The sequence below is a fragment of the Procambarus clarkii genome, chromosome 93 (genome assembly GCF_040958095.1).
Source record: "Procambarus clarkii isolate CNS0578487 chromosome 93, FALCON_Pclarkii_2.0, whole genome shotgun sequence".
NCBI lineage: Eukaryota > Metazoa > Arthropoda > Malacostraca > Decapoda > Cambaridae > Procambarus > Procambarus clarkii.
In genome coordinates this window covers 508,680-530,722 of record NC_091242.1, presented here as the reverse complement: position 1 = coordinate 530,722, position 22,043 = coordinate 508,680, and the positions used below count along the sequence as shown (strand labels likewise).

The following is a 22,043-nucleotide window of genomic DNA, read 5'->3' as shown; positions in this document are numbered from 1 at the left end:
TGGTGAGCCCGTAGTGGACTTACCTGGCACAGGAGCGGGGCAAGTAGCACGGGCTATGGTGAGCCCGTAACTTACCTGGCACAGGAGCGGGGCAAGTAGCACGGGCTATGGTGAGCCCGTAGTGGACTTACCTGGCACAGGAGCGGGGCAAGTAGCACGGGCTATGGTGAGCCCGTAACTTACCTGGCACAGGAGCGGGGCAAGTAGCACGGGCTATGGTGAGCCCGTGGTGGACTTACCTGGCACAGGAGCGGGGCAAGTAGCACGGGCTATGGTGAGCCCGTAGTGGACTTACCTGGCACAGGAGCGGGGCTGTTATCCTGATCCCTTCCCAGTTCTATATAGTCGTAATGGCTTGGCTCTTTCCCTGATAGTTCCCTTTTCCCCCTTGTAACAGGGCCGGGGGTAATGGCTCCCTTTCGTCCACTCTCCCGCCCTTAATAACTATACCTAAAGACCCTTTTGAGATTGTGGGTTGGATCAATAAATTAACCATTAAATCCTTGAGAGTTAATTTCCAATTAATTAAAAAGGGGGGATGAATTTACATTGAGTGCGGATTAAATCCTAGTACCAAGGGATTATATGCGATATTAAATAAATGCTGCTGGCTTGCTGAGGAAGCCTCGTCCAGATAATGGGATCTTGAGCCCAACAACACAATATAAATTAAGCGTTGGGGGGAAATTCCACTAAACACCATGAATTTTAAACAAGATTTATTAAACGAAGATTATCAAATGAAAATAAAAGAAACACGCCCTATCTGAACACTTCCTCAACTGAATATATTCCTAAAATAGAGGCAATAAATTGACTCCCACAAGTAATGTGGATTCTACAACTGCACTTAAAACAAACGTTGTTGCTGTTGTTTCAGATTTAGCTACTCAGGACGAAGTGTCCATGTAGCACGGGCTATGGTGAGCCCGTAAACTTAAAACAAACAGCTCGTTTACCTTAAATACCACAGCCAGGCCAGTTGTTCAGCCTTGTCTCTGGAGATGAGATGTTGACCCCAAGATGTCCCTAACCTCACTGTCTTACTCTCTGACCTCCAGACTGTGAAGCTAACTGGGATTATTACTCCGCCAGCCTCATTGGTTGCCAGAATTAGTACCCAGGGTTAAATGAACAAGCTAATCTTATTTACCGGTTACCCAGATGATTAAATTCCTATTGAAATTGACGGTAATTCTGTAGGTTCTTGGACCTGGCTATTTCAGTATTTAATAGCGACCTGATTTTATAATTTATGAATTAACAAGGCGGGAGAGTGTGGTCTTTCCTAGCCGCGTGACCGCCTCGACCCCGGATGGGTCCCATAAGTCAGCCGAGGCCAGGTCAAACTAGTCCCCTATTCTAAATGACGTAACTGTCTCTTTGATAGCATACGAGACTTGATCTTTACTCGAAATTCATGTTAACCTAACATAAACACTTATACCAGATTGTTTATTACTACAATTACTGTTATTATTATTGAATTATTCATCAGTTGAATTAATACAAGGGAAACAGCCATTTTGTCTTCTACCCCTCACTAATCCTTTAACCTCTGCTTGATAAGGAAATGTATATGTTTATCTCTCAGAATGTTTGGGAATATGTTTATTGTTTGTGATGTGTGTCTATGTATGTATTAACACGATGTACTGAACGGGGTGAGAATAGCTTGAGCTACCTCATCCCTTTGTGTGTATTTTACCCCAATAAACTTATTTCTATTTCAATTTCAATTTCTGCTTGATACCTGCTTGGTGGGGGTTCTGGGAGTTCTTCTATTTCCCAAGCCCGGCCCGGGGCCAGACTTGTGAGAGTTTACAGACTCCACCATAGACTATAGACTCCATAGAGTTTATGGACTCCGAGAGTCCACCAGGTGCAGTGACCTTTTGTCCTACTACTTGGGTAAAAGGTTCCCTTTGACTGCAAAGCTTGTGTTCCCTGTAATCCATATGACCTAAGATCTATAAACTTCTAAAACCAGCTTAGCTTGTCACACCTTTGCAGGGTATTCTCCCCTACTTCCTTGCCCAAGGACGGCGACTGATAGCTGAGTGGGCAGCGCTTCGGAATCGTAGTCCTGATATTCCGGGTTCGATCCCCGGTGGAGGCGGAGACAAATGGGCAGAGTTTCTTTCACCCCTGATGCACCTGTTCACCTAACAGTATATTCATGCCTGTGCCACCTCTTTGGTGGCTTAATCTATATCAATCAATCACTTAGCAGTAAATAGGTACCTGGGAGTTAGACAGCTGCTACTGGCTGCTTCCTGGGTGTGTGTGGGGTGGGGGGGGGGGGGGGGAATTTGCTAGTCAGTAGTTACTAACAGTTGATTGAGAGTTGAGAGGCGGGGCGAAAGAGTAGAGCTGTGCAGGAACTCTCTGGTCCCCACAAGCACAACTAGGTGAATACAAGCACATCTAGCAGAGTATGGTGTTCTCCTCCCATTCCCACACACTCCCACACGCAAGAAAATTTGGTAACTGTCGTGTTAAAATGAAAACTTAAAATAAAGCTTAAAGCGTTCTTAAAGGCCAAGGCTTATTATGTGGTAACCAAGGAGTAAGGTGGCACAACGGCCTTAAGTAGACCAAGCTGAAAGATGAGGTACTGGAGGCACACTAATTTCTGACAAAATGCAATTGGTTTAAGATGGGTCACACCTATTGATAAATGGATGGGGACCAAGAGCTACAACAAACACACCAGCCAAGAGTTTAGAATAAGGAGGAAGTGAAGGTGACGTGACGGCCAAGAGAGCCAGAAAGAGAGAATGTGACCTTAGAGAAAATGTTCCCACACATCAACACGGTAGACACACTAGGGACCTGAGCCAAAACCCTCAGAGTTAAGCTATATACCCAGATGAGCCGAATAATACCTAAGAATTTTGTGTAACATTAGTGAAGCAAACTGAACTAGGAGAACGATGGCAGACTCGATACATTGAGCCGGCCGAGGGACAGAGAAGCTATCACACCCGAGTCACGTAGGGAACCCAGGAGTGGAAGGTCATCATCACAGTTAGATGAGACGATATGATAACTTTGGTCAGGGGTCATTGAATGGTCAAGCCGGCGGCTGGACAGACGGGGTCCAAGATTTATATTCGATCCTGGAGGCACGAAAAGGTGGTTAAAACACACACACACAACTGATGTGAGAGTTAAGTAGGTGGTTATTGGTGGGTGAGTATGGCTATGTACGTGGGTGTAAGGCATAGATATGTGGGTGGGTGTAAATATGTTGGGGGGTAGGAAGGTGGGTGGTGGGTATGGGTGTTTGGGTAGGAGGGTGGGTGGTGGGTATGGGTGTAGGAGGGAGGGTGTGGCACCGTCACCGACCCTGGCACCCGTGTTGTTATTACCGGGAGCTGCATCATGCCCTGCACCAGTACGAGGTGTTTGGCAAGTGAGACCCTTACCCCACCCGGAGAACACCTCCCCCTCCCTCACCCCTGCCTGCAGTGGGCGTTCACAGGGGGTCACTGGGGAGGGTTTACGGGGGAGAGGGTAGGCACACTGCCAGGGGGCGTTGTCTCACTTTCCTCACAATCTCCCCCAAACAGTGAGGGGTGAGAGATCATTTATCTCTCATTTCTTATAGTGCGACAACAGTGGATGGGTCAAAAAAGCATTCATGTTCAGTTTCATAAACAATTCTTAACTATTTATAAATGAGTTAATTTATACACTTTTAAAACACTTTAAAAAAATTTCTGTGTATAGAACAAACAATTAATATATTCATTTCAATATTTTCATTCTTGAGGTTATCTTGAGATGATTTCGGGGCTTTAGTGTCCCCGCGGCCCGGTCCTCGACCAGGCCTCCACCCCCAGGAAGCAGCCCGTTACAGCTGACTAACTCCCAGGTACCTATTTACTGCTAGGTAACAGGGGCATTCAGGGTGAAAGAAACTTTGCCCATTTGTTTCTGCCTCGTGCGGGAATCGAACCCGCGCCACAGAATTACGAGTCCTGCGCGCTATCCACCAGGCTACGAGGCCCCAATATATATATATATATATATTTATATATTTATATATTTATATATTCATATATATATTTATATATTTATATATTCATATATATATATATATATTTATATATTTATATATATATATATTTATATATTTATATATATATATATTTATATATTTATATATTTATATATATATATATTTATATATTTATATATATTTATATATATTTATATATATTTATATATATTTATATATATATTTATATATATATATATATTTATATATATATTTATATATATATATATTTATATATATATATTTATATATATATTTATATATATATTTATATATATATTTATATATATATTTATATATATATTTATATATATATTTATATATATATATTTACTGTATATATATATTTATATATATATATATATATATATATATATATATATATATATATATATATATATATATATATATATATATATATATATATATATATATATATATATATATATATATATATATATATATATCTTCCTTCCCCATGATGCAACCCCCACAACACTTGCCTAACTCCAGGGGTACCTTAATTACTGCTAGGTGAACTGAATCATTAGGTGAAAGGAAACGTGCCCAACCATTTCTGACCCGCTGACATAACATGACATAACTTCTGACAGCCAACTATCTTGGTTTATGATGGGTAGTCTGCTCACAGGTTTATGATGGGTAACCTGCTCACAGGTTTATGATGGGTAACCTGCTCACAGGTTTATGATGGGTAACCTGCTCACAGGTTTATGATGGGTAACCTGCTCACAGGTTTAGGATGGGTAACCTGCTCACAGGTTTATGATGGGTAACCTGCTCACAGGTTTAGGATGGGTAACCTGCTCACAGGTTTATGATGGGTAACCTGCTCACAGGTTTATGGTGGGTAACCTGCTCACAGGTTTATGGTGGGTAACCTGCTCACAGGTTTATGGTGGGTAACCTGCTCACAGGTTTATGGTGGGTAACCTGCTCACAGGTTTATGGTGGGTAACCTGCTCACAGGTTTATGGTGGGTAACCTGCTCACAGGTTTATGATGGGTAACCTACTCACAGGTTTATGGTGGGTAACCTGCTCACAGGTTTATGATGGGTAACCTACTCACAGGTTTATGGTGGGTAACCTGCTCACAGGTTTATGGTGGGTAACCTGCTCACATGCTTTTTGCACTACCGCTCACAGAATAAGTATGGGGTGCACAATAAACTAGCTGCCTCCAGCGGCAACAATCAATCCAATGCTCTGTGTAGTGAAAAGGGCAATTTAAACCGGGAGGATATTGAGATAGGAGGGAGATCACTATGTGCAGTATAAACAAACCAATTATCAGAGTATGGCTATTACCTAAAAACCATACTGCTATTGCTCAGGTGAATGGAATGGTTATTACCTGGTCTGACAACATATTAACACAATCATATTACCATAGCAAGTATTCAAATGAATTAACCTTGTTCCCATTGAATGAATTGTTTATAATGAGAGCCGAGAGCCTAAGTGAAGGACACCAATGGTTGTAGTCACAAGAGTCAGGGCTGGTTGACTACAGCTTGGCTCTACAACCAACAAATTACACGAACAAATTCACAAGGGGCCGTGACGAGGGTTCGAACAAAAGGCGTAACAAATTACACCTTTAGACTCGATGAAGAAAGGTGGCACATGTTTATTTATGTTAGAATTTGATATTAGCAAAATTTGAAGCTACGAGGGACAGTTAAATGCAATTATCAAATTACTCTCGCAGTCTGTCAAATGAATTACTGCCTGGCCTAACAGGTATCCTTTGGAGACTAATAATATTGATGAGCACTATTATGGGTAGCAGGGTACAAGTAACTGAGCAGTAGTATGGCTAATTCTTGGTTGTACAGTAGGTCATATTCTGCTGGACTTTCTGGTTTTCTATCTCTATTTCTGCTGTACTTGTATCAGTATCTTTAGTAAGTAATTAACTGGTGGTGTTGTATTTCAGAGTGTGGGACTAAGGTGGTGGTCGGGGGCACGGAAGCGGTGTACTGGGCAGTGCAGCTCGACGCCGACCTCCTGGAGACCATCGCCGCCATCTATCCTCACTGGTTTAAGGTAAACTATCTATTCATACTTAAGACAAACAAACAATTCAATATTGTTGTAAACTATATAGCTTTTTACACAGGAGCTGTATATATTGTATATCATATTCTTGGGAATTTCCCTTCCAAAATGGGTGCTCTGATAGATACTGTACTTAAATACTGTATTTTTATATGTTGGAGACTTGATTGAGTGCTCCCGATGGTAGTTTGGCTGAGAGACAAGTGAGCTTAAGCCCTCTTCTTTGTACTGAGGAACAAGAATGTGATGAAGGTAGTCAGACTGCCACACCAAGCACATACTGCAGGAACACTACAAATGCTGCTCAAGTACTATTGCTCTTTTTCTCTCTATCAACCAGCTAGTATATCTAGCTGCTTCCTGAGAAGTAGCCACTTTCGTGGCAACTTCCTTTATTGCATATAAAGGAAATTGATATAGATATACAGTGGGGCCTCGATTTACGATGGTAATCCGTTCCCAGAGATGGATCGTAAGTCGAAATATCGTAAGTCGAAGCGATTTTTCCCATAAAAAATAAAGGGAATTGAATTAATCCGTTCCCCACCCTCCAAAATATTAACTTACAAATACATTTTATACTGAATACAAATTTGTTCTCTAACTACAATATAGTACATATGTTTATCATACCTTTTTGGAGGACTCTTGATGGTGTATGGAAGATGGTGATGAGGGGGGAGGAGGAGAGGTGTTACTGTTTGGAAGGGGAGTCCCCTTCCATTATAACATAAGGCAGTGATGACTTTTCTGGGATACACTCTCTGCCATGTTTTGCCTGCATACCACTAGAATCTGCTTGTGGCTCACTGCTTGCTTGCCTTACTAAGAATCTGTCCAAAAACACTTGTTTTTCCCTACATTTCAACACTTGTCTGTATTAAGACATCACATTGTCATTTAAAAGGTCAATGCAACGGCCTGCTACAGCTTTATCTGGGTGAGTTTTTTCAACAAAATTTTGCAGTTCTTCCCATACTTCAAAACATTTTCTTAATGAGGAAGGAATATCCTCTACTGTCTCAACTCGCAACTATTTTCTTAGGTTGAACCTTACCACTGACTTTCTGGGACCCATGGCATGATATATAATAATCAGTTTTATGTTCAAAAGCAAAAAAAAAACAAAAAAACGGAATTTCTTATAGGCGTGATCGTCACTAAGCGAGCAGCTCTAGTAAACTGAGGCAGGTTGGCCCGCGTGACCGGGAACCACGCACTGGGTCGACCCAAACGTGTACCAATAAATATCGTAAGTCGAGGTGCCACTGTACTATCTATATATAAATATATATAGATATAACTAAAGGTTTTTTTTCTAAACAAATCTGCAAATGAGGGTTGTATTGTAGAAGTCCCCTCAACAGATACTTTACCATCACCCTGAGGAATGGTTAACATCTGGTAATAAGTAGGATTCTCTTTCAGGCTTTTATTTCCTCTTTTGCTGCCTTCAGCTCATCCTGCAGTTTATTTACAGTACTTTCTCCCACATTACTCTCATTTCTTCACTAATTTGCTTCCACATGTGGGCAGTTACCTCCTCAATCGAGTCATTGTGCCCAAGTGAGCTTGTGTGTGCACTCACATAGTTGTGTTTGCAAAGGTTGTGTTACAAATCTCTGGTTCTGCCTCTCATCCTTCAGGCAACTGGTGTACAGGCTTCTGAGTCCTTTAGGCTCTTATCATATTATCATTTAAAGCTAGGTATTGAGTCTACCTCCACCACTTCACTTCTTAGTACACACCCTTTAGTTACTATTCTGATGCTGGAAATTTACTTTTGAAAGAGACCCTGTCTGCCTTAGCTCTTTCCCAGGAACTTTTGATATCGTTCGCCTTATGCATTTCTGTTCTCGTATTGACATCCTTGATGATATTTAGCACCCCACTGATTATTCCGCACATTTGATGGTGCTACATAGCCTTCCCGGTTTGGTGCCTTCTTTTGATAATTACTTACTTACTTCTTTCACCCTGATGCCCCTGTTACCTAGCAGTAAATAGGTACCTGGAAGTTAGACAGCTGCTATGGGCTGCTTCCTGGGGGAAAGGGGGGTTGTAACAAAAAGGAAGCCTGATCGAGGACCGGGCCGTGGGGACGCTAAGCCCCGAAATCATCTCAAGATAACCTCAAGATAACCTCCAGAATTAAACTCAAGTAACCACTTTTCTGGACAATACTTTAAGTTTTGACAAGTCATCCTGTAGTTTCTTTTAGTCTTTCAATGTACTTTACAGTACTTATCCTCCTTCCTAATCTTTGCATTATCAGTAAACAATGTGAGAGAGGAGTCTATCCTCTCCAACAAGTCAGTTACACAGATCAGGAAGATGATTGACCCTATTCATCTCTGTGGGATCCCACTCATAAGATCCCACCCCCTATCCCAGCTCATATCCTATCCACGTATTCTTTCCATGTGCTATATAGTCATATAGTATTAGTTTAGTGTTCTCTATTTATAATCTGCTTTCCTTTCTTGAGGTTTCTCTTCTGTGACTGTCTTCCTTTGCTTATGTACTTCTTTATCCAGTGGAAGACCTTCTTAGAGATCAGAAACATGCACGCTGCCCATCCATCTCTTGTTCGATCTATCTTATATGGTCATAGAATTCTATCATGTCTTTGAGGAAACATTTTACCTTTGCTACTGTCTCCTACATAAAATATGATATAACATGATTTTCATGTTAATTGTTGTCAATAGATACAATTTAAATTATGTTGTTAAATATGAATTGGGAATAAAATTGCTGTATTGTGAAGAAAAAATTTCTTACAATCTTAATTCCTTCACTATTTGATAATTGGGATGGAATTGGTTTGTATTTATTGCTAGATATTTTAATTCGTGAAATGTAATTTATTAAATGTAAGTACAGTACTGTATTGCATACTCTTAAACAGGTGCCCAGAAAAAGACATTGTTTTAGATCTAACTGTATCATCAATTTCTCTTTCAAGCAGCCAATGTCTGTATACCATACAGTAATGAAGTTCAAGTTGGTAAGCATAACCTCTTGTTTGCACAGTATTCCTGTATACAAAGGGATATCATATACTGTACACTATATATTCTGGGGTGTTGTGATGTGACAACACAGGTGGGGCTACAACTCCATTGCATTTGTATACTGTAGTAATAATTTATGATATTGTAAACTTATTCCATGTATTTTATTTGTATTTGTTATGGTGCATAGAGTGTTAAGGTAATAATTAATGCAAGAAAATTATATATATATATATATATATATATATATATATATATATATATATATATATATATATATATATATATATATATATATATATATATATATATATATATATATATATATATTTTTTTTTTTTTTTATTTATTTATTTATTTAGTATATATGGTATATATGGTACAGTCAAGCCTGGCTCCAGGCTGGGCTCTGAGTAAAAGAACTCTCAAAACCTTCTCCAGGTATGCCTCAAGTAAACTGTACAAGCAATTTGGCTACTCAGAAGAATTCAAATTAAGCACGAATGTTATTTCGTTCAAAGCAAAAAATGTTAATTTTGTCCTGTACAGTATTCACTTTTTTTTAAATTTGTTGATACAAATTGTTTATTTTCCAGGATTGCAATTTGAACGACCTAAGCAAGATGGCAGACAGTAGTAATGGGGAGGGGTCTCGGGCTCCCTTCATTCCTCTGTCTCCACCCAAGTGTGAGGTAGATGACTCCCCACTTCAGGGCAAGACTCTCAACAAAAACAAAGAGTGTAAGTTTCATTTAAAACCAGTTTTGATTTGTTTAGAGGCCCCCCCCCCCTCTGAATCACCCCAAACTATCAAGGTCCAACTGCTAGGTAGCTCCCTCTCTCAAATGGAAATTGGGGACAAATGGAATGAGCTACAAAGTGAAGTGCTGAGGGCAGGGACCAATAGGCTCAAGAACCTGTACACCACTCACTCACTCACTCACTCACTCACTCACTCACTCACTCACTCACTCACTCACTCACTCACTCACTCACTCACTCACTCACTCACTCACTCACTCACTCACTCACTCACTCACTCACTCATTTACTCACTCACTCACTCACTCTTGGAGTGAATGAGTGAGTTAACTCATGGACCCCGGCGTCCAAGAATTTACAGCTTGATCCTGCAAGCACAAATAGTAAATACCAATAGTAATTACACACACGCACACACTCACGCATTCAAAATAAATCGCACCACAAGTTCACACCCAATGATGATTTTTACAATAAAAAATTAATAGTATAGTAAAATTTTATATTTTTAGGTTTAAAAGATGAATATTTTGGAATATAGTTATGTAATGCGGTATAGTAGGTGTAAATTACAGATTAAAATTTTGGTGTTAGATATTGAGGTTGGTGTAATCTGCCTTGCTTCCTGTGGTCTCGGCCACTCAGTCTCATACGACAGTGTCTCTCTTGCTTCATGTAGTCACTATTGCCACCTGACACAAACTAGTACTGTACTTACAAGTTTTGTGACAATCGTTTTAGTGTATTTGAGAAAAGCAGTGTGTGTGTACTTTGTATGATTAGAAATGTAAATAAATTACTAATTAAATTTTGTTATTGGACTTGCAACTGTAATGTTATGTAAATAGTGAGATGTTATCAAAAGCAAGGCAGCTCCCTTTAAATACTTTGTTGTACATGTTGCTACAAGTGTCAAATATAAAATTGTTTTGTAGCATGTAAGTCCTCAGAATATTTTAAACATTTGCAGCTGCATTGTAATATTTACTACAGAAAAAAGATACTGTATTCTTATGTAAATATGGTGAGCCTCTGGGGGTTGGTGTATGAACCCCTCAACAGGTGTCCTCAAAATAGATCTGGCATTTCTTTGCCTCAACCATACAATACTGGTAAGAATTTCCACTTGCAAATGATGTACAGTACTGCAATTTGTTTAAAACATTTTACCCAAAAGGGATATAGCACGTTGATAATGAGATTGGAAGGTTATAGTGTCACAAAACTGTTTTAATCATTCATCCCATTACTCATATTCTAATGCAGAATGTTTTTGTATCTGACTTTAATACATTTTTTAAGCTCTCTACGTGCTCGATCTTCTCTTTGATCTCAAGTGTTGGTTATCTCTCTAAACACCAGTACAGTACAGTATAAGTTCTATAGAGCCTGGTAATTCTTCATTCTTACCTTACTCATGTTTGTCAATTTCATTTCATGATTTTCATGATTAAATGTATGCTTCATTGCTCAGAAAGTTTCCAAAACTTGTCAAAGGATGGGTTATAGAGTCCTGGACGTTTTTAGTTCCCTGATTTTCTTTTACTTTTAGTAAATGGTTTTATATGGAAATTCTTGAATTTGAAGTTAACGTTATTGCTTGTGCTTCTTTAAATAGATAATTTCATTTCATAGAGAATTTGTTAGTGCCATATAGTAATATTTATTCTTTTTTTCAGCTCTGAAAGTGAAGCTAATGTTACGGCGACCAAGGGAAGACCTTGTGAACCGTGGAGTCATCCCTCGTGAGTATTCTCTCACTGTTGCCAGTCTTGTATATCCATCACTGCAAGAAAAGATTTGGATCATGTTCATATTATTCAGTTAATCTAATTTTATTTATAAAGTATCATGTGTTATTTTGATGTGCTTAAATTTCACAGCAATGAACACCCCGACTGCATTCTATGAGCAGCGACAAAAATTGGATATGGCCAAAAAACATGACATCCTCAAACAGAAAATGCAGCGGCGACCTGACCGAGAGGAACTGGTTCGACAACACATCCTGGAGGGTTAGTAGCTAGAAGTAGTATTCCTGAAGGTACTCATGTTTATCTCTTCATGCCAATTACAGTAAAGTATTATACCTCAGTCAAAGCAGAATGATACATCAAGCAGATTCTTCCCTTTGGATTGGCTATCGTAAGACTGATTGTGTTAAATGTGTGTGATTGATAACACACATTAAGAATAATGTGTATTCACTGTATATGTGGTTGAGGTCAAGATAAGAATATATTGAAAATGGTATTAACCTAGAGTACTTGTCTGAAATGAGTTAGTATTAGATATACAGTATGATAGTAATTGGGTATATACAAATATACAATTCCTTTAGCAGAGTGATTAAGATTTATGTAGACAGATTTATAAGAGTACAGTACTGTATTTATGTTTGTGAATGAAGATTGTTAAAAGTAAATGTGAGCAAAAGTAGTTATGTGAGTTAAAAGAGAAGTGAAATAAATATGAATGGTGGTCAATCCATTTAAATTCCTGGGATGCATAGACGAGAAGAGCTAAATTTGTATAAAGCTGACCATTCGGTGGGCCAAGAAGGCAAGTGGTAGTGCAATGAATTTCCATGCTTACAAAAAATAAGATAGAAATAGATGCAGGTAGTCTGCATGAAGAAGTGGTGGTGTGGAATAAAAGGTAAAAATCAATAATTAGAACAATAGAAATGAGAAGCATGTGTGAAGTTAAAATTATAGAGAAAGGAATGAAAATTTCATGGTGAGATCTTGATAAACTGCAAGATTGAGAATATACTAAGATGGTTTGGCCATATTGAATAAATGGATGATGGTAGACTGATGAAGAGTGCATTCATGGTGAATGTGTGAGGAAGCCTAGCAGTTGAGTTAAACAGTACATGGGATATGGTAAGGGAACAAGTGTGAGTGGAAACCATTTATAAAAAGTGAGTAAATGTACAGTATTTGTATATACAGTAGACTAAAACAGTATATACTGCATATATTTAACAAATCATGAAGAGCACTGTACACCAGGTACCTAGTCTTACGAAGCAGTGGGGTGCTACGGTGGGTGACTGCTGAAGTATGGTGTTGCTGGTTTATCCGAGCTGCTATATAGCAACAAATGTATGAGTGATATTTACATTGTCTAATATCTATAACTGTCTTTCATTAGATAATTTACCCTTTTCTCTGGGCTAATGCACCTCCACATCCTATGAAAGTGGAAAATGGTGTAATTATTATGAATAAATAAACAAATGCTTAATTAATATTTTTTGCTTATTATATACAGGTATATGTAACATTTCAGTGCATATATTGTTGTAACTTAAAATTGGTGTTCTTTGTGAACTGTTTAAATTTGTCAGAATTTTTTGTTAAAAATAATTCATGAACATTCAGCAGAAGTATTTTTTAATTGTTAACCTGCAGATGCACCTGGAAATATTGATCCTTCATTGGTGGAAAAGCAGAAACAGTTGAAACGAGCCAGGATAGCTGATGCCATTAGTGACCACCTGTGCCAACGACCAGGCCCCCTTGAACTTGTTAGAGCCAATATTCTTCACACTACAGAAGATCTCGAGAAAGCTGTTAAGGGTAAGAATTGTTTTACTCTTATTCTTAATATTTTAACTATTTGTTATGTTGAGGATTATGTTTGGTGTTTAATGAAAAAAATACAGACGGAAATGAAGTAAAGTCCACAAATGTATGGTTAAACTATTATTGTCTTGTATATATCTATTTTTAGTTTAGTATTACTGTGATATTTTATTTGCACTTTAGTATTTTATTGGTTATGTTTCAGACAAAAAATATTAATACATTTGCAAGTCATCAAAGGTTTTTCCATAGCATTAAATTTTTAGTTGATATTGTCTGAATTTAATATTTGTCACCAATGATTTAATATACACTATTTAGATTTGTTCATAAGAAACAGATCAACAGGTTATTGATACACATTTCCTTTGATAGAGGGGCAGTTGATGTTCAAGAGTACTAGCGAAGGAGAACCCCGAAAACATCCAAGTTTATATGTACAATATGAAGATGAATCAAGTAGTGAGGGTGCAATGTCCCCAGACCAAAGTGAGGCTAGCAATGCTGCTGGTGTACGAGAGCTTCTCTCAGCAAGCCCAATCCTTTTGGAAGCCACCACTATTACTACAGTTACAGCTCCAGCAGCAGTAATAGCCCCACCACCACCACCACCACCACCAATTGCACCTGCAGTATCTGCACCCATCAGTTGCGTGCCCGATATTGCAGCTGCATCTCCATCATTGACCTCTACCACCTCATCATTATCCCCATCATCATCTTTGGCATCTCCCCAACATCCACTCTTACCGTCCCCGCAAGCCCCTGCTTTAACTCAAACTCTGTTTGTGACTCGGACACCCCTTCCACATGCCCTCACTACACCACCTCTACAAAATTCTGCTCCAGGAAAAGACCAATCAAAGAGCAGGAAAAAATCAAAGGGAAAGAGTCAACCTAAAACAAGAACAATCAAGTTTCATGAATACAAGGTTAGGATTTTTTAACTTTTATCAATACTGTTCAGTATCATCATATATCTATTATTTAAAAGCCTTGATACATGTTTGCATGTTTAAAGATTAATACAAATACAATACTAAAGATAGCAATATGTAATTGGATTAGTTTTTGTTAAAGTTATCACATGGTATTTTCATACAGGGTCCTCCAAGTGCTGTGAAGCGTGAATCTAACACAAGCCACTCAGAGACATCATATGATATACTGCTCCAGCAACAGCAGCTTTTCCTCCAGTGTCAACTTGAGCTCAAGCAAAAGGTATGTACAGGTTCTTGTGTTGCCGATGTTCACCAGAGGCACTGTGGAGTAGCATAGTCATGTGTATTATGGTCAACTCTTCATATATATATTAAATACGGTAATAAAATGTCCTAATGTTAAAAGTAAACTCTTCTGTTATGGCATAACTTTAAAAGTTCTTGAGCTATTAAAACTGCAGTAAATTAACTCTAGTGAAATGATTGAAATTAAAATACTATGTGATATTGCTTTTTGTCGTAATTATGGCACCCTTATTTTCAGTTACAGTAAATTTATCTTGCATAATCTGCAAGACAAATCAATTAATAGTTTGACAGTGCTCAATTGGCTTATTTCCTTACACCTACTTACATCTCCATTACTTTTTTAAATTATTTTACACCTATTTAACCAGACATATCATAGAAATGAAGATACAGTACTATTACAGTAATGAATCAAAACACTAACGTTTAGCTTTCATAATTTCAGATACCTATGCTAAATCTTTTAAAGAATATTTATTAATAATGATAAATGAGACAAAAATTAACACTTTCGCGCTCTCCGCGAAGGTCAGGGAAACAACCGTAAGTGCTCACGGCGTTTTGCCGCGTAAGCGTAAAAACAAAAATGTGTATACTCTTTTTACTCTCATGACCTTAGTTCTCGAGCTACGTATTTCATTTTGGTACCAACGTGTTCGCAATAAAATTCTCTAGAAGAACATCAGTAAAAAAAGTCACGAAACGTATAGGGATACCAGCACCAAATAAATAACTACGAAGATGACTCGCCGTGAGCGCCCAACAGCAACAAAATGTTTTTACTCTTGGGATTGTTATCACCTACACACTTGTCCTACAGCGTTAATTTTGGTATCAATGGACTCGCAATGAAATTCCCAACACGGTGATATGAATATAAGCATAGAATAATGATTGCGGCCCGCCCGCAAGAGTGTGGGAAGTGGTGAAATTGTTACCCGGTGTCGGTGACGGGACGACGCACGGCGCTTTGAAAGTTTATACTTATTTCATTCTCATGACATTATTATTCTATGTACGTCATTCATTTTTGTGTCAATGTGTTCACAATAGAATGTTCTATGAGCCCGTAGGTAAAAAAGATCAACAAAGCGTAAGATAGAATAGCGCCAAATATAAAACAACGCTGGAACATATCAGTGAGAATCAAACACACACGAAATGTTTTTACTTTTGTTATGTTTGTGAACCTTTCATGAACTTATTGTACCATGCAGCCTATTGGTGAGAAAGAGAGCCTCATGGCGCGCAGTTTGAAACAAACCCAAAGTAAATCGGATAAAAATTGAATTTTATACAAATATTTTAAAAGAGGACATAAGTTTATGTCCACTATGCGATGGCGTTAGGCGAAACAGGACTCCTCGGTGAGTCCGGTTAGCGCGAAAGTGTTAAGAAGCGAGAGAAGACTGTTAACATTTTAGTCCACCCCGCTCCTCACTGCGCGCCCGGTTTAAATCATCCAACCTTCTTGGGGTTGGATGAGCCAACTCAGCGAAATGTTTATATAAAATGTTTATACTTTTTTTAAGTTTCTAAGGTACTTTTTGGGGTTAGAATTATAAATTTTGCATCAAAATTTTCTGAAACAAATGCTCTAGATACTAGATTATAGATGAGAATGAAAATGGCACTCTACATGCATTACAGTTTTAGTGATGTCACTGAATATACATACATTTATAAACTTTTAACCATTCCCCATTATTGTATATTTTTGAAATATGAATACATATTATAAGTGATTGAGCTAGATACCTGTAAAAAGAATACAAATACAACAATACTCTACGTTCAGTCTTTTTTTTTTGTCAGGTAGTTTGCAAAGTGACAAAAAAAAAAGGACAGGCAGAGCAAATATCATTTTGAATGATGGAATGGTTGGTTGAGGTCATCACTGGTTAGTCCACTCATAAACTCCACTTACGCTGTGCTTTTAAAAGATTTATCACGAAGGCGCAAATAGAACGGTTAGGGAATTAAATTTCAGAAATTCTGACATTGGGTAACACATTTAAGCTTCGTTGTACCAATTGTGCATAATTATTGATGATGCTAAAACATGTCATTGGAACACTAAAGTGCTAAAAATGAATGTGAACAAAAGTAATTATTGTGGTGGAAAGTGAAAGAAATATGGTGCATAAAATTTAGGGTGAATGGAGAATTGTTACAAGTAATTTATAAATTTTGAAAGGAATTTGTTCATTGCAAAGTCCAGTATATGTGATTCAGGGAAGGAAAATGACTGGTGCAGTGCAAGCCCTGGTTAGAGAGAATAAGATAAGAAGAGATGCATTCAGAAGGCTATACAAAGTGATATTGCCAACTCCTATGTACAGTTCCATATAACTGTCCATCATTTTACTTGAAAAAGATTAATCTACATCTTCTAAGACTTCTTTTTTAACCCGTACTTTAGATTCTCAGATGCTTATATTAATTGTATCCAATCTTGCGATTTACATTATTCTAATTGATTAATTTCTCTTGTTGCAGTATCCCCAGATTATTTTACCAGCGGCACTAAAACCTCCAAACAACGACAACTCGAGTAGCAATAGTTTACCAAGTGTCATCAAAGTAGCATCAACACCACCCTCTCTCCCATCCTCGACTGTGGCCAGCGGGCTGACCTTATCACAAGTCCTCCACACACCAACCCACACTCCTACATCCACCCCAACGCCCTCATCAACTCCTCCAGCACCACCACCACCTCCTACGCCTCCAGAAGCAAATATCAGAATTCATTCCAAGTTGGAAGACATGAAAGGTATGGAATCATTTGTCTGTCATGATTCATTAAGAAGGTTTACCTCTCTTTTTTTTCTTAATTTCACAATAGAGTACTGTTGAATATTATTTTATGAATATAATTAAACAGGAAAGAGCTTTCCTAAAATTAGTAACATTGAAAGAGAGTATTTATAGACTTAATTGAGTAAAACATATTAATTTATGATTTTTAGAGACAACAAAAACAATTTTAGGAATAAAAGGATTGGAAATCTTAAAATTAATGTACTACCCTTCAAATATATTAAATAAAATTGTTATATAAAGTGTATTAAGTTCTCACATATGTATAAAATGTAATTAGAAAGTCATGTTCTGTACAAAGAATCATGAGATATAATATCATATCTTCAAAATTTGCTAGATATAAAATTTTAGAAGTTATGAGGAAATTTAATGAAAACATGCATTTTATTACAGTTTTCTTCCATATTCAGACATTAAATGTATCTTTTGTCATGTAAAGTCATTGTCATTCTTCACTTCTAGTGTCAGATCTGAAGGCGGAGCTGAAGAAACGAAACTTACCAGTGTCCGGTTCCAAACCACAGTTGATAGAAAGATTAAAGAGCCATGCTGCCCAGAATTCTGCTGCTATATTGACAAGTTTGAATTGTAATAACAGCATCAGTAATAATAGTAATGTGCTTAATTGTAATAATGTCTCTGTTACAATGAGACTCGGCAGCATAGAGAGAGAAACAGTTAATACACCTGCACCTTTGGATAATGAAGAAAAAACTTGTGCGACCCAAACAGAATCCACTGGCCCTAGCACTCTGTGTCTGGCTCACCTGCAGGAGCCTTCACCAACACCCACACCAACCAACTCTACATTCAACTATACAGATGACTCTTCAGGTAGGTTCTTTGAGATATTTTTTCATTTATATTTTCCATGAAAATGATTAATGTAAATATTGTTTCACCTTCAGTTGATTACTAATATTTTTAATTGCTATTTTTTGTCATTACAGTTCAAGGGTTATTGGAAGCATCAATGGATTTTGGAGATGACAGTGCATCATCACCTGCATACTCTCACATCTCGGCTTCATCCACACGTCCCCCAAGTGTGGCCCCAATGGACGTAGATTTCGACTCTGCAATGGACACCAATGACTTCAATCCTCTGACTCCAAGTGGTACCCTAACTCCTCTTAGTCTCCACATCAGTGATGGAGGCTCAATAAACACTCCACCTCCTCCTCCTCCGCCACCGCCACCACCACCTCCACCACCACCCACACAGAATGTCTCTGTTAACTCTAATATTCCTGTAGGCAATATACTGGTATCGGCTAATGGCCAGACACCCTGTCAATTAGTAATGATGCGTCATTCAACCTCACGAACCTCCAACAACTCAATTGTGTCTAATGAAACAATGGTGCAACTACAAAGAAGAATAGAGGACCTTCAGAGGGAGCTTCACCATACACAAATGCAGCTACAGTTACAACAACAACAAAACATCATCAAAGCCCAGGAGCAGCAACGTAAAAATATGTCTGATAACAAGCTAAACCAAAAACTTATACTACAGCAACACATTCATAACAAAAAACAGCAGCAACAACAACAACAGTTACAAAGTCACATCCAGCAGCTCCATCATTTGCAAACACTACAACAACAACAGCAACAATTGTTACAACAGCAAGTGGTACAACATGAACCTTTAAAAAGCAAAATTCATGAGAATGGCATTCAGCAATGTGGAGTTTTGCAGCAGCAGAAACATCAGCAGCACCATTTAGAACAACAATCAGAAGAACAGTCAGATCAGCAGCACCAGCAGCAGCACCACCACCACCAACAGCAGCAGCACCAACAGCAACAGCACCAACAGCAGCAGCACCAACAGCAGCAGCACCAGCAGCAGCAGCACAGTATTGGGGAAGTGAGAGTAAAATTGGAAAATGGGTGGGAGCAGCTGCTCAATTCCCCCAACCCTCACTCACATCAACAACCAAAGAGCCAGCGTTCAGGTTCTATATCCACACAAAATGGCCTCTCCATTAATGCTCATCAAAGGTCAGTATAATCATTTTAATAGGCTTTACTCATAGTTTAAAAATGATTTGTGGAAAACCCTTGATGTCCTTGCCATTTACATGAAGTAAATGAAATACCATTAGAATCCTGCTAGTGCAACCTATTTGTGAAGTACACAAATACACAAATTTGTATGTGTGTGTGTGTGTAATTACCTAAGTGTAGTTACAGGATGAGAGCTACGCTCGTGGTGTCCCGTCTTCCCAGCACTCTTTGTCATATAACGCTTTGAAACTACTGACGGTCTTGGCCTCCACCACCTTCTCCCCTAACTTGTTATACCAAGTGTGTGTGTGTGTGTGTGTGTGATGGTGTTGGGGCAGAGTTGGAACAATAGAAGGGAATATGTAGTAATGTGATACTACTATTAAGAAACAAATCGGAGTGAAGAGACTTGAACGGGTGTGATGTGTTGAATAAACTGTTCGTAGAAAAGGGATATTTCAGAAGATGATGTTAAATTTATTGCAAGTCTTTTTGCATTGGATGCACTTAATGGGAGAACTTTGGAAGGTGAATTGATGTAATTGCCTCACCTGAGAAATCAACTTGATATATGTGTGTGAACAGTTTCTTACAGGACAGGGCTCAGGTTCTGCAGACTGAGTTTATGACATGACATTGTCATTGATTATCTGCAGTGCATATGTCTTCAAACTCTCATTTTATAATTGCTAAACTATTACAATAGTTTAATCCTTGCGATCAGAGTTAATTCATTTCATTTTGTGCATTTTCTTAACACAGTATATATACTGTACTGTACATATATGCTGTACATAAATTATTACATTTAAATACTTTATCCAATCGGTATTTTACAACTCACAGTACTGTACAGTGTTATTAGATTTTGTTGCAGAATTCTTCAATATCAGATGATGGACTTGGTCATTAGCCAAGACATATACAATTTTACATGAGCCACCCTGCTAATGATTGTAGAAGACAACATGATAAACTGTCAAAAATATTCATTCCTTAATCTACATGTATTGTATTTTCAGAACTGCCTCGTTGCCAAATTTCTCCGGGCTCATTGTTACCAGCACATATGATAACGCCAACAACAATAATAACAATAATAATAATAATAATAACAATATCAATAGATCAACAATAGAGCCCCAGTTTGTTATCAAGCCGCCACCCAACTATGATGAAGCTACAAAACAGCTCAAGGAAACAATGGTAAGTTGTTACATCAAACCTAAATTTTTGTCCTCCCCCCCTCTGTTTGCTCTTGTGTTCCATGGGCCATGGAACACAAGATCCACGAACACAAGAACGTGGAATTCCAAGATCCATGGAGATGAGTGTGGGAGCTGAAATATGGGAAAGTTGCTGATGATTTTGAGGCACAGTCAGTTATAAGGTCATGTCATTGACAGGGATTTGATAAACCAGTCGAATGGTTTAAAATTTGACAAACTTTAATATTACTTTTTTTTTTTTATTATTGACCATATTGTCACTGTATAAGTGCCAATATTGACAATATTGTCCCTGTATAAGTGCCATCATCGACCATATTGTCCCTGTATAAGTGCCATTATTGACCATATTGTCCCTGTATAAGTGTCACTATTGGTCATGCTGTCTCTTATCATTCTTGGGACTTGTGCTGTAAACTGAAAAGATCTCAGTATGTATTATGCCCTCATGGTGAGTTAATTGGGTAATAATGACAGTAAGAAATACACCTGCAGAGAAAGTCTCAACACATGGCTGAAAATAAATTAAAATAGACGTATGTAAATTATTTATTTCAATTAGATTTTGGGGGATGATTAGATCACGGGACAAAGAAGACATTAGTCACTCTGAGAAACTTTTTGATTATGATGATTATTCTTTGTGGAAATTCTCATTTTTTGTTCAACTTTTCCATGGTTTCTATTTTGTTCAACTTTTCCACGGTTTCTAATGCATAATAAATGAACTCAAACACTGTAAATCCAACATCACTGAAGACACTCATTTAGTTTATATTTTTTTTCTCGTTTTGGCATCCTGAATGACATTTTGGCCTTTTTATTATTCTTAACATAGATGATGCTAGATGCTCTCTTTTGATAATTTCATAAAACTTCTAATCTGAAAGGGAAAGTAAATACTGTATTGTTGGATCTGAGGTTATTAAGTAATATAGTTCAGTTTTCCTATACTTATATTTTCTATACTTATTACTTTCCTATATATATAAATTGATGGCTTATTTTTACAAAAATGTACTGTATATCGTTTCAGATCTCAGCTAAATCTTCCCCACCAAATACAAATAGAAAGTTATCTGTCAAGAGTCAGGCAGTAGATGATGTTTTAGAAATATTAATTAAAAATGGAGGTAAGTTATGAAATAATTATTTATGTAACCGGAATAGATTTTAGAATGCAGAGTAATATATAATTAC

At 37.8% G+C, this 22,043-nt stretch overlaps 1 protein-coding gene across 10 annotated transcripts in view; it reads left to right on the top strand.

Annotated features, from left to right (window-relative positions):
* Positions 1 to 22,043, top strand: part of Mrtf (Myocardin-related transcription factor) — a 149,549-nt gene that overhangs the window by 122,318 nt on the left and 5,188 nt on the right. For 5 of the 10 annotated variants that reach the window (XM_069319574.1, XM_045728672.2, XM_045728668.2 and 2 more), the window contains 13 exons: positions 6,029 to 6,138; positions 9,122 to 9,160; positions 9,764 to 9,908; positions 11,609 to 11,674; positions 11,813 to 11,944; positions 13,349 to 13,516; positions 13,898 to 14,454; positions 14,627 to 14,743; positions 17,272 to 17,548; positions 18,061 to 18,432; positions 18,549 to 19,608; positions 20,637 to 20,820; positions 21,880 to 21,976. In XM_069319574.1, coding sequence (XP_069175675.1) covers positions 9,125 to 9,160; positions 9,764 to 9,908; positions 11,609 to 11,674; positions 11,813 to 11,944; positions 13,349 to 13,516; positions 13,898 to 14,454; positions 14,627 to 14,743; positions 17,272 to 17,548; positions 18,061 to 18,432; positions 18,549 to 19,608; positions 20,637 to 20,820; positions 21,880 to 21,976 — 3,211 coding nt within the window. In that variant the 5' untranslated portion in view covers positions 6,029 to 6,138; positions 9,122 to 9,124. Of the gene's footprint in view, positions 1 to 6,028; positions 6,139 to 9,121; positions 9,161 to 9,763; positions 9,909 to 10,577; positions 11,042 to 11,608; positions 11,675 to 11,812; positions 11,945 to 13,348; positions 13,517 to 13,897; positions 14,455 to 14,626; positions 14,744 to 17,271; positions 17,549 to 18,060; positions 18,433 to 18,548; positions 19,609 to 20,636; positions 20,821 to 21,879; positions 21,977 to 22,043 lie in introns of those variants that run through there. The other 5 variants (XM_045728674.2, XM_045728670.2, XM_045728675.2 and 2 more) reach the window with 2 other exon arrangements.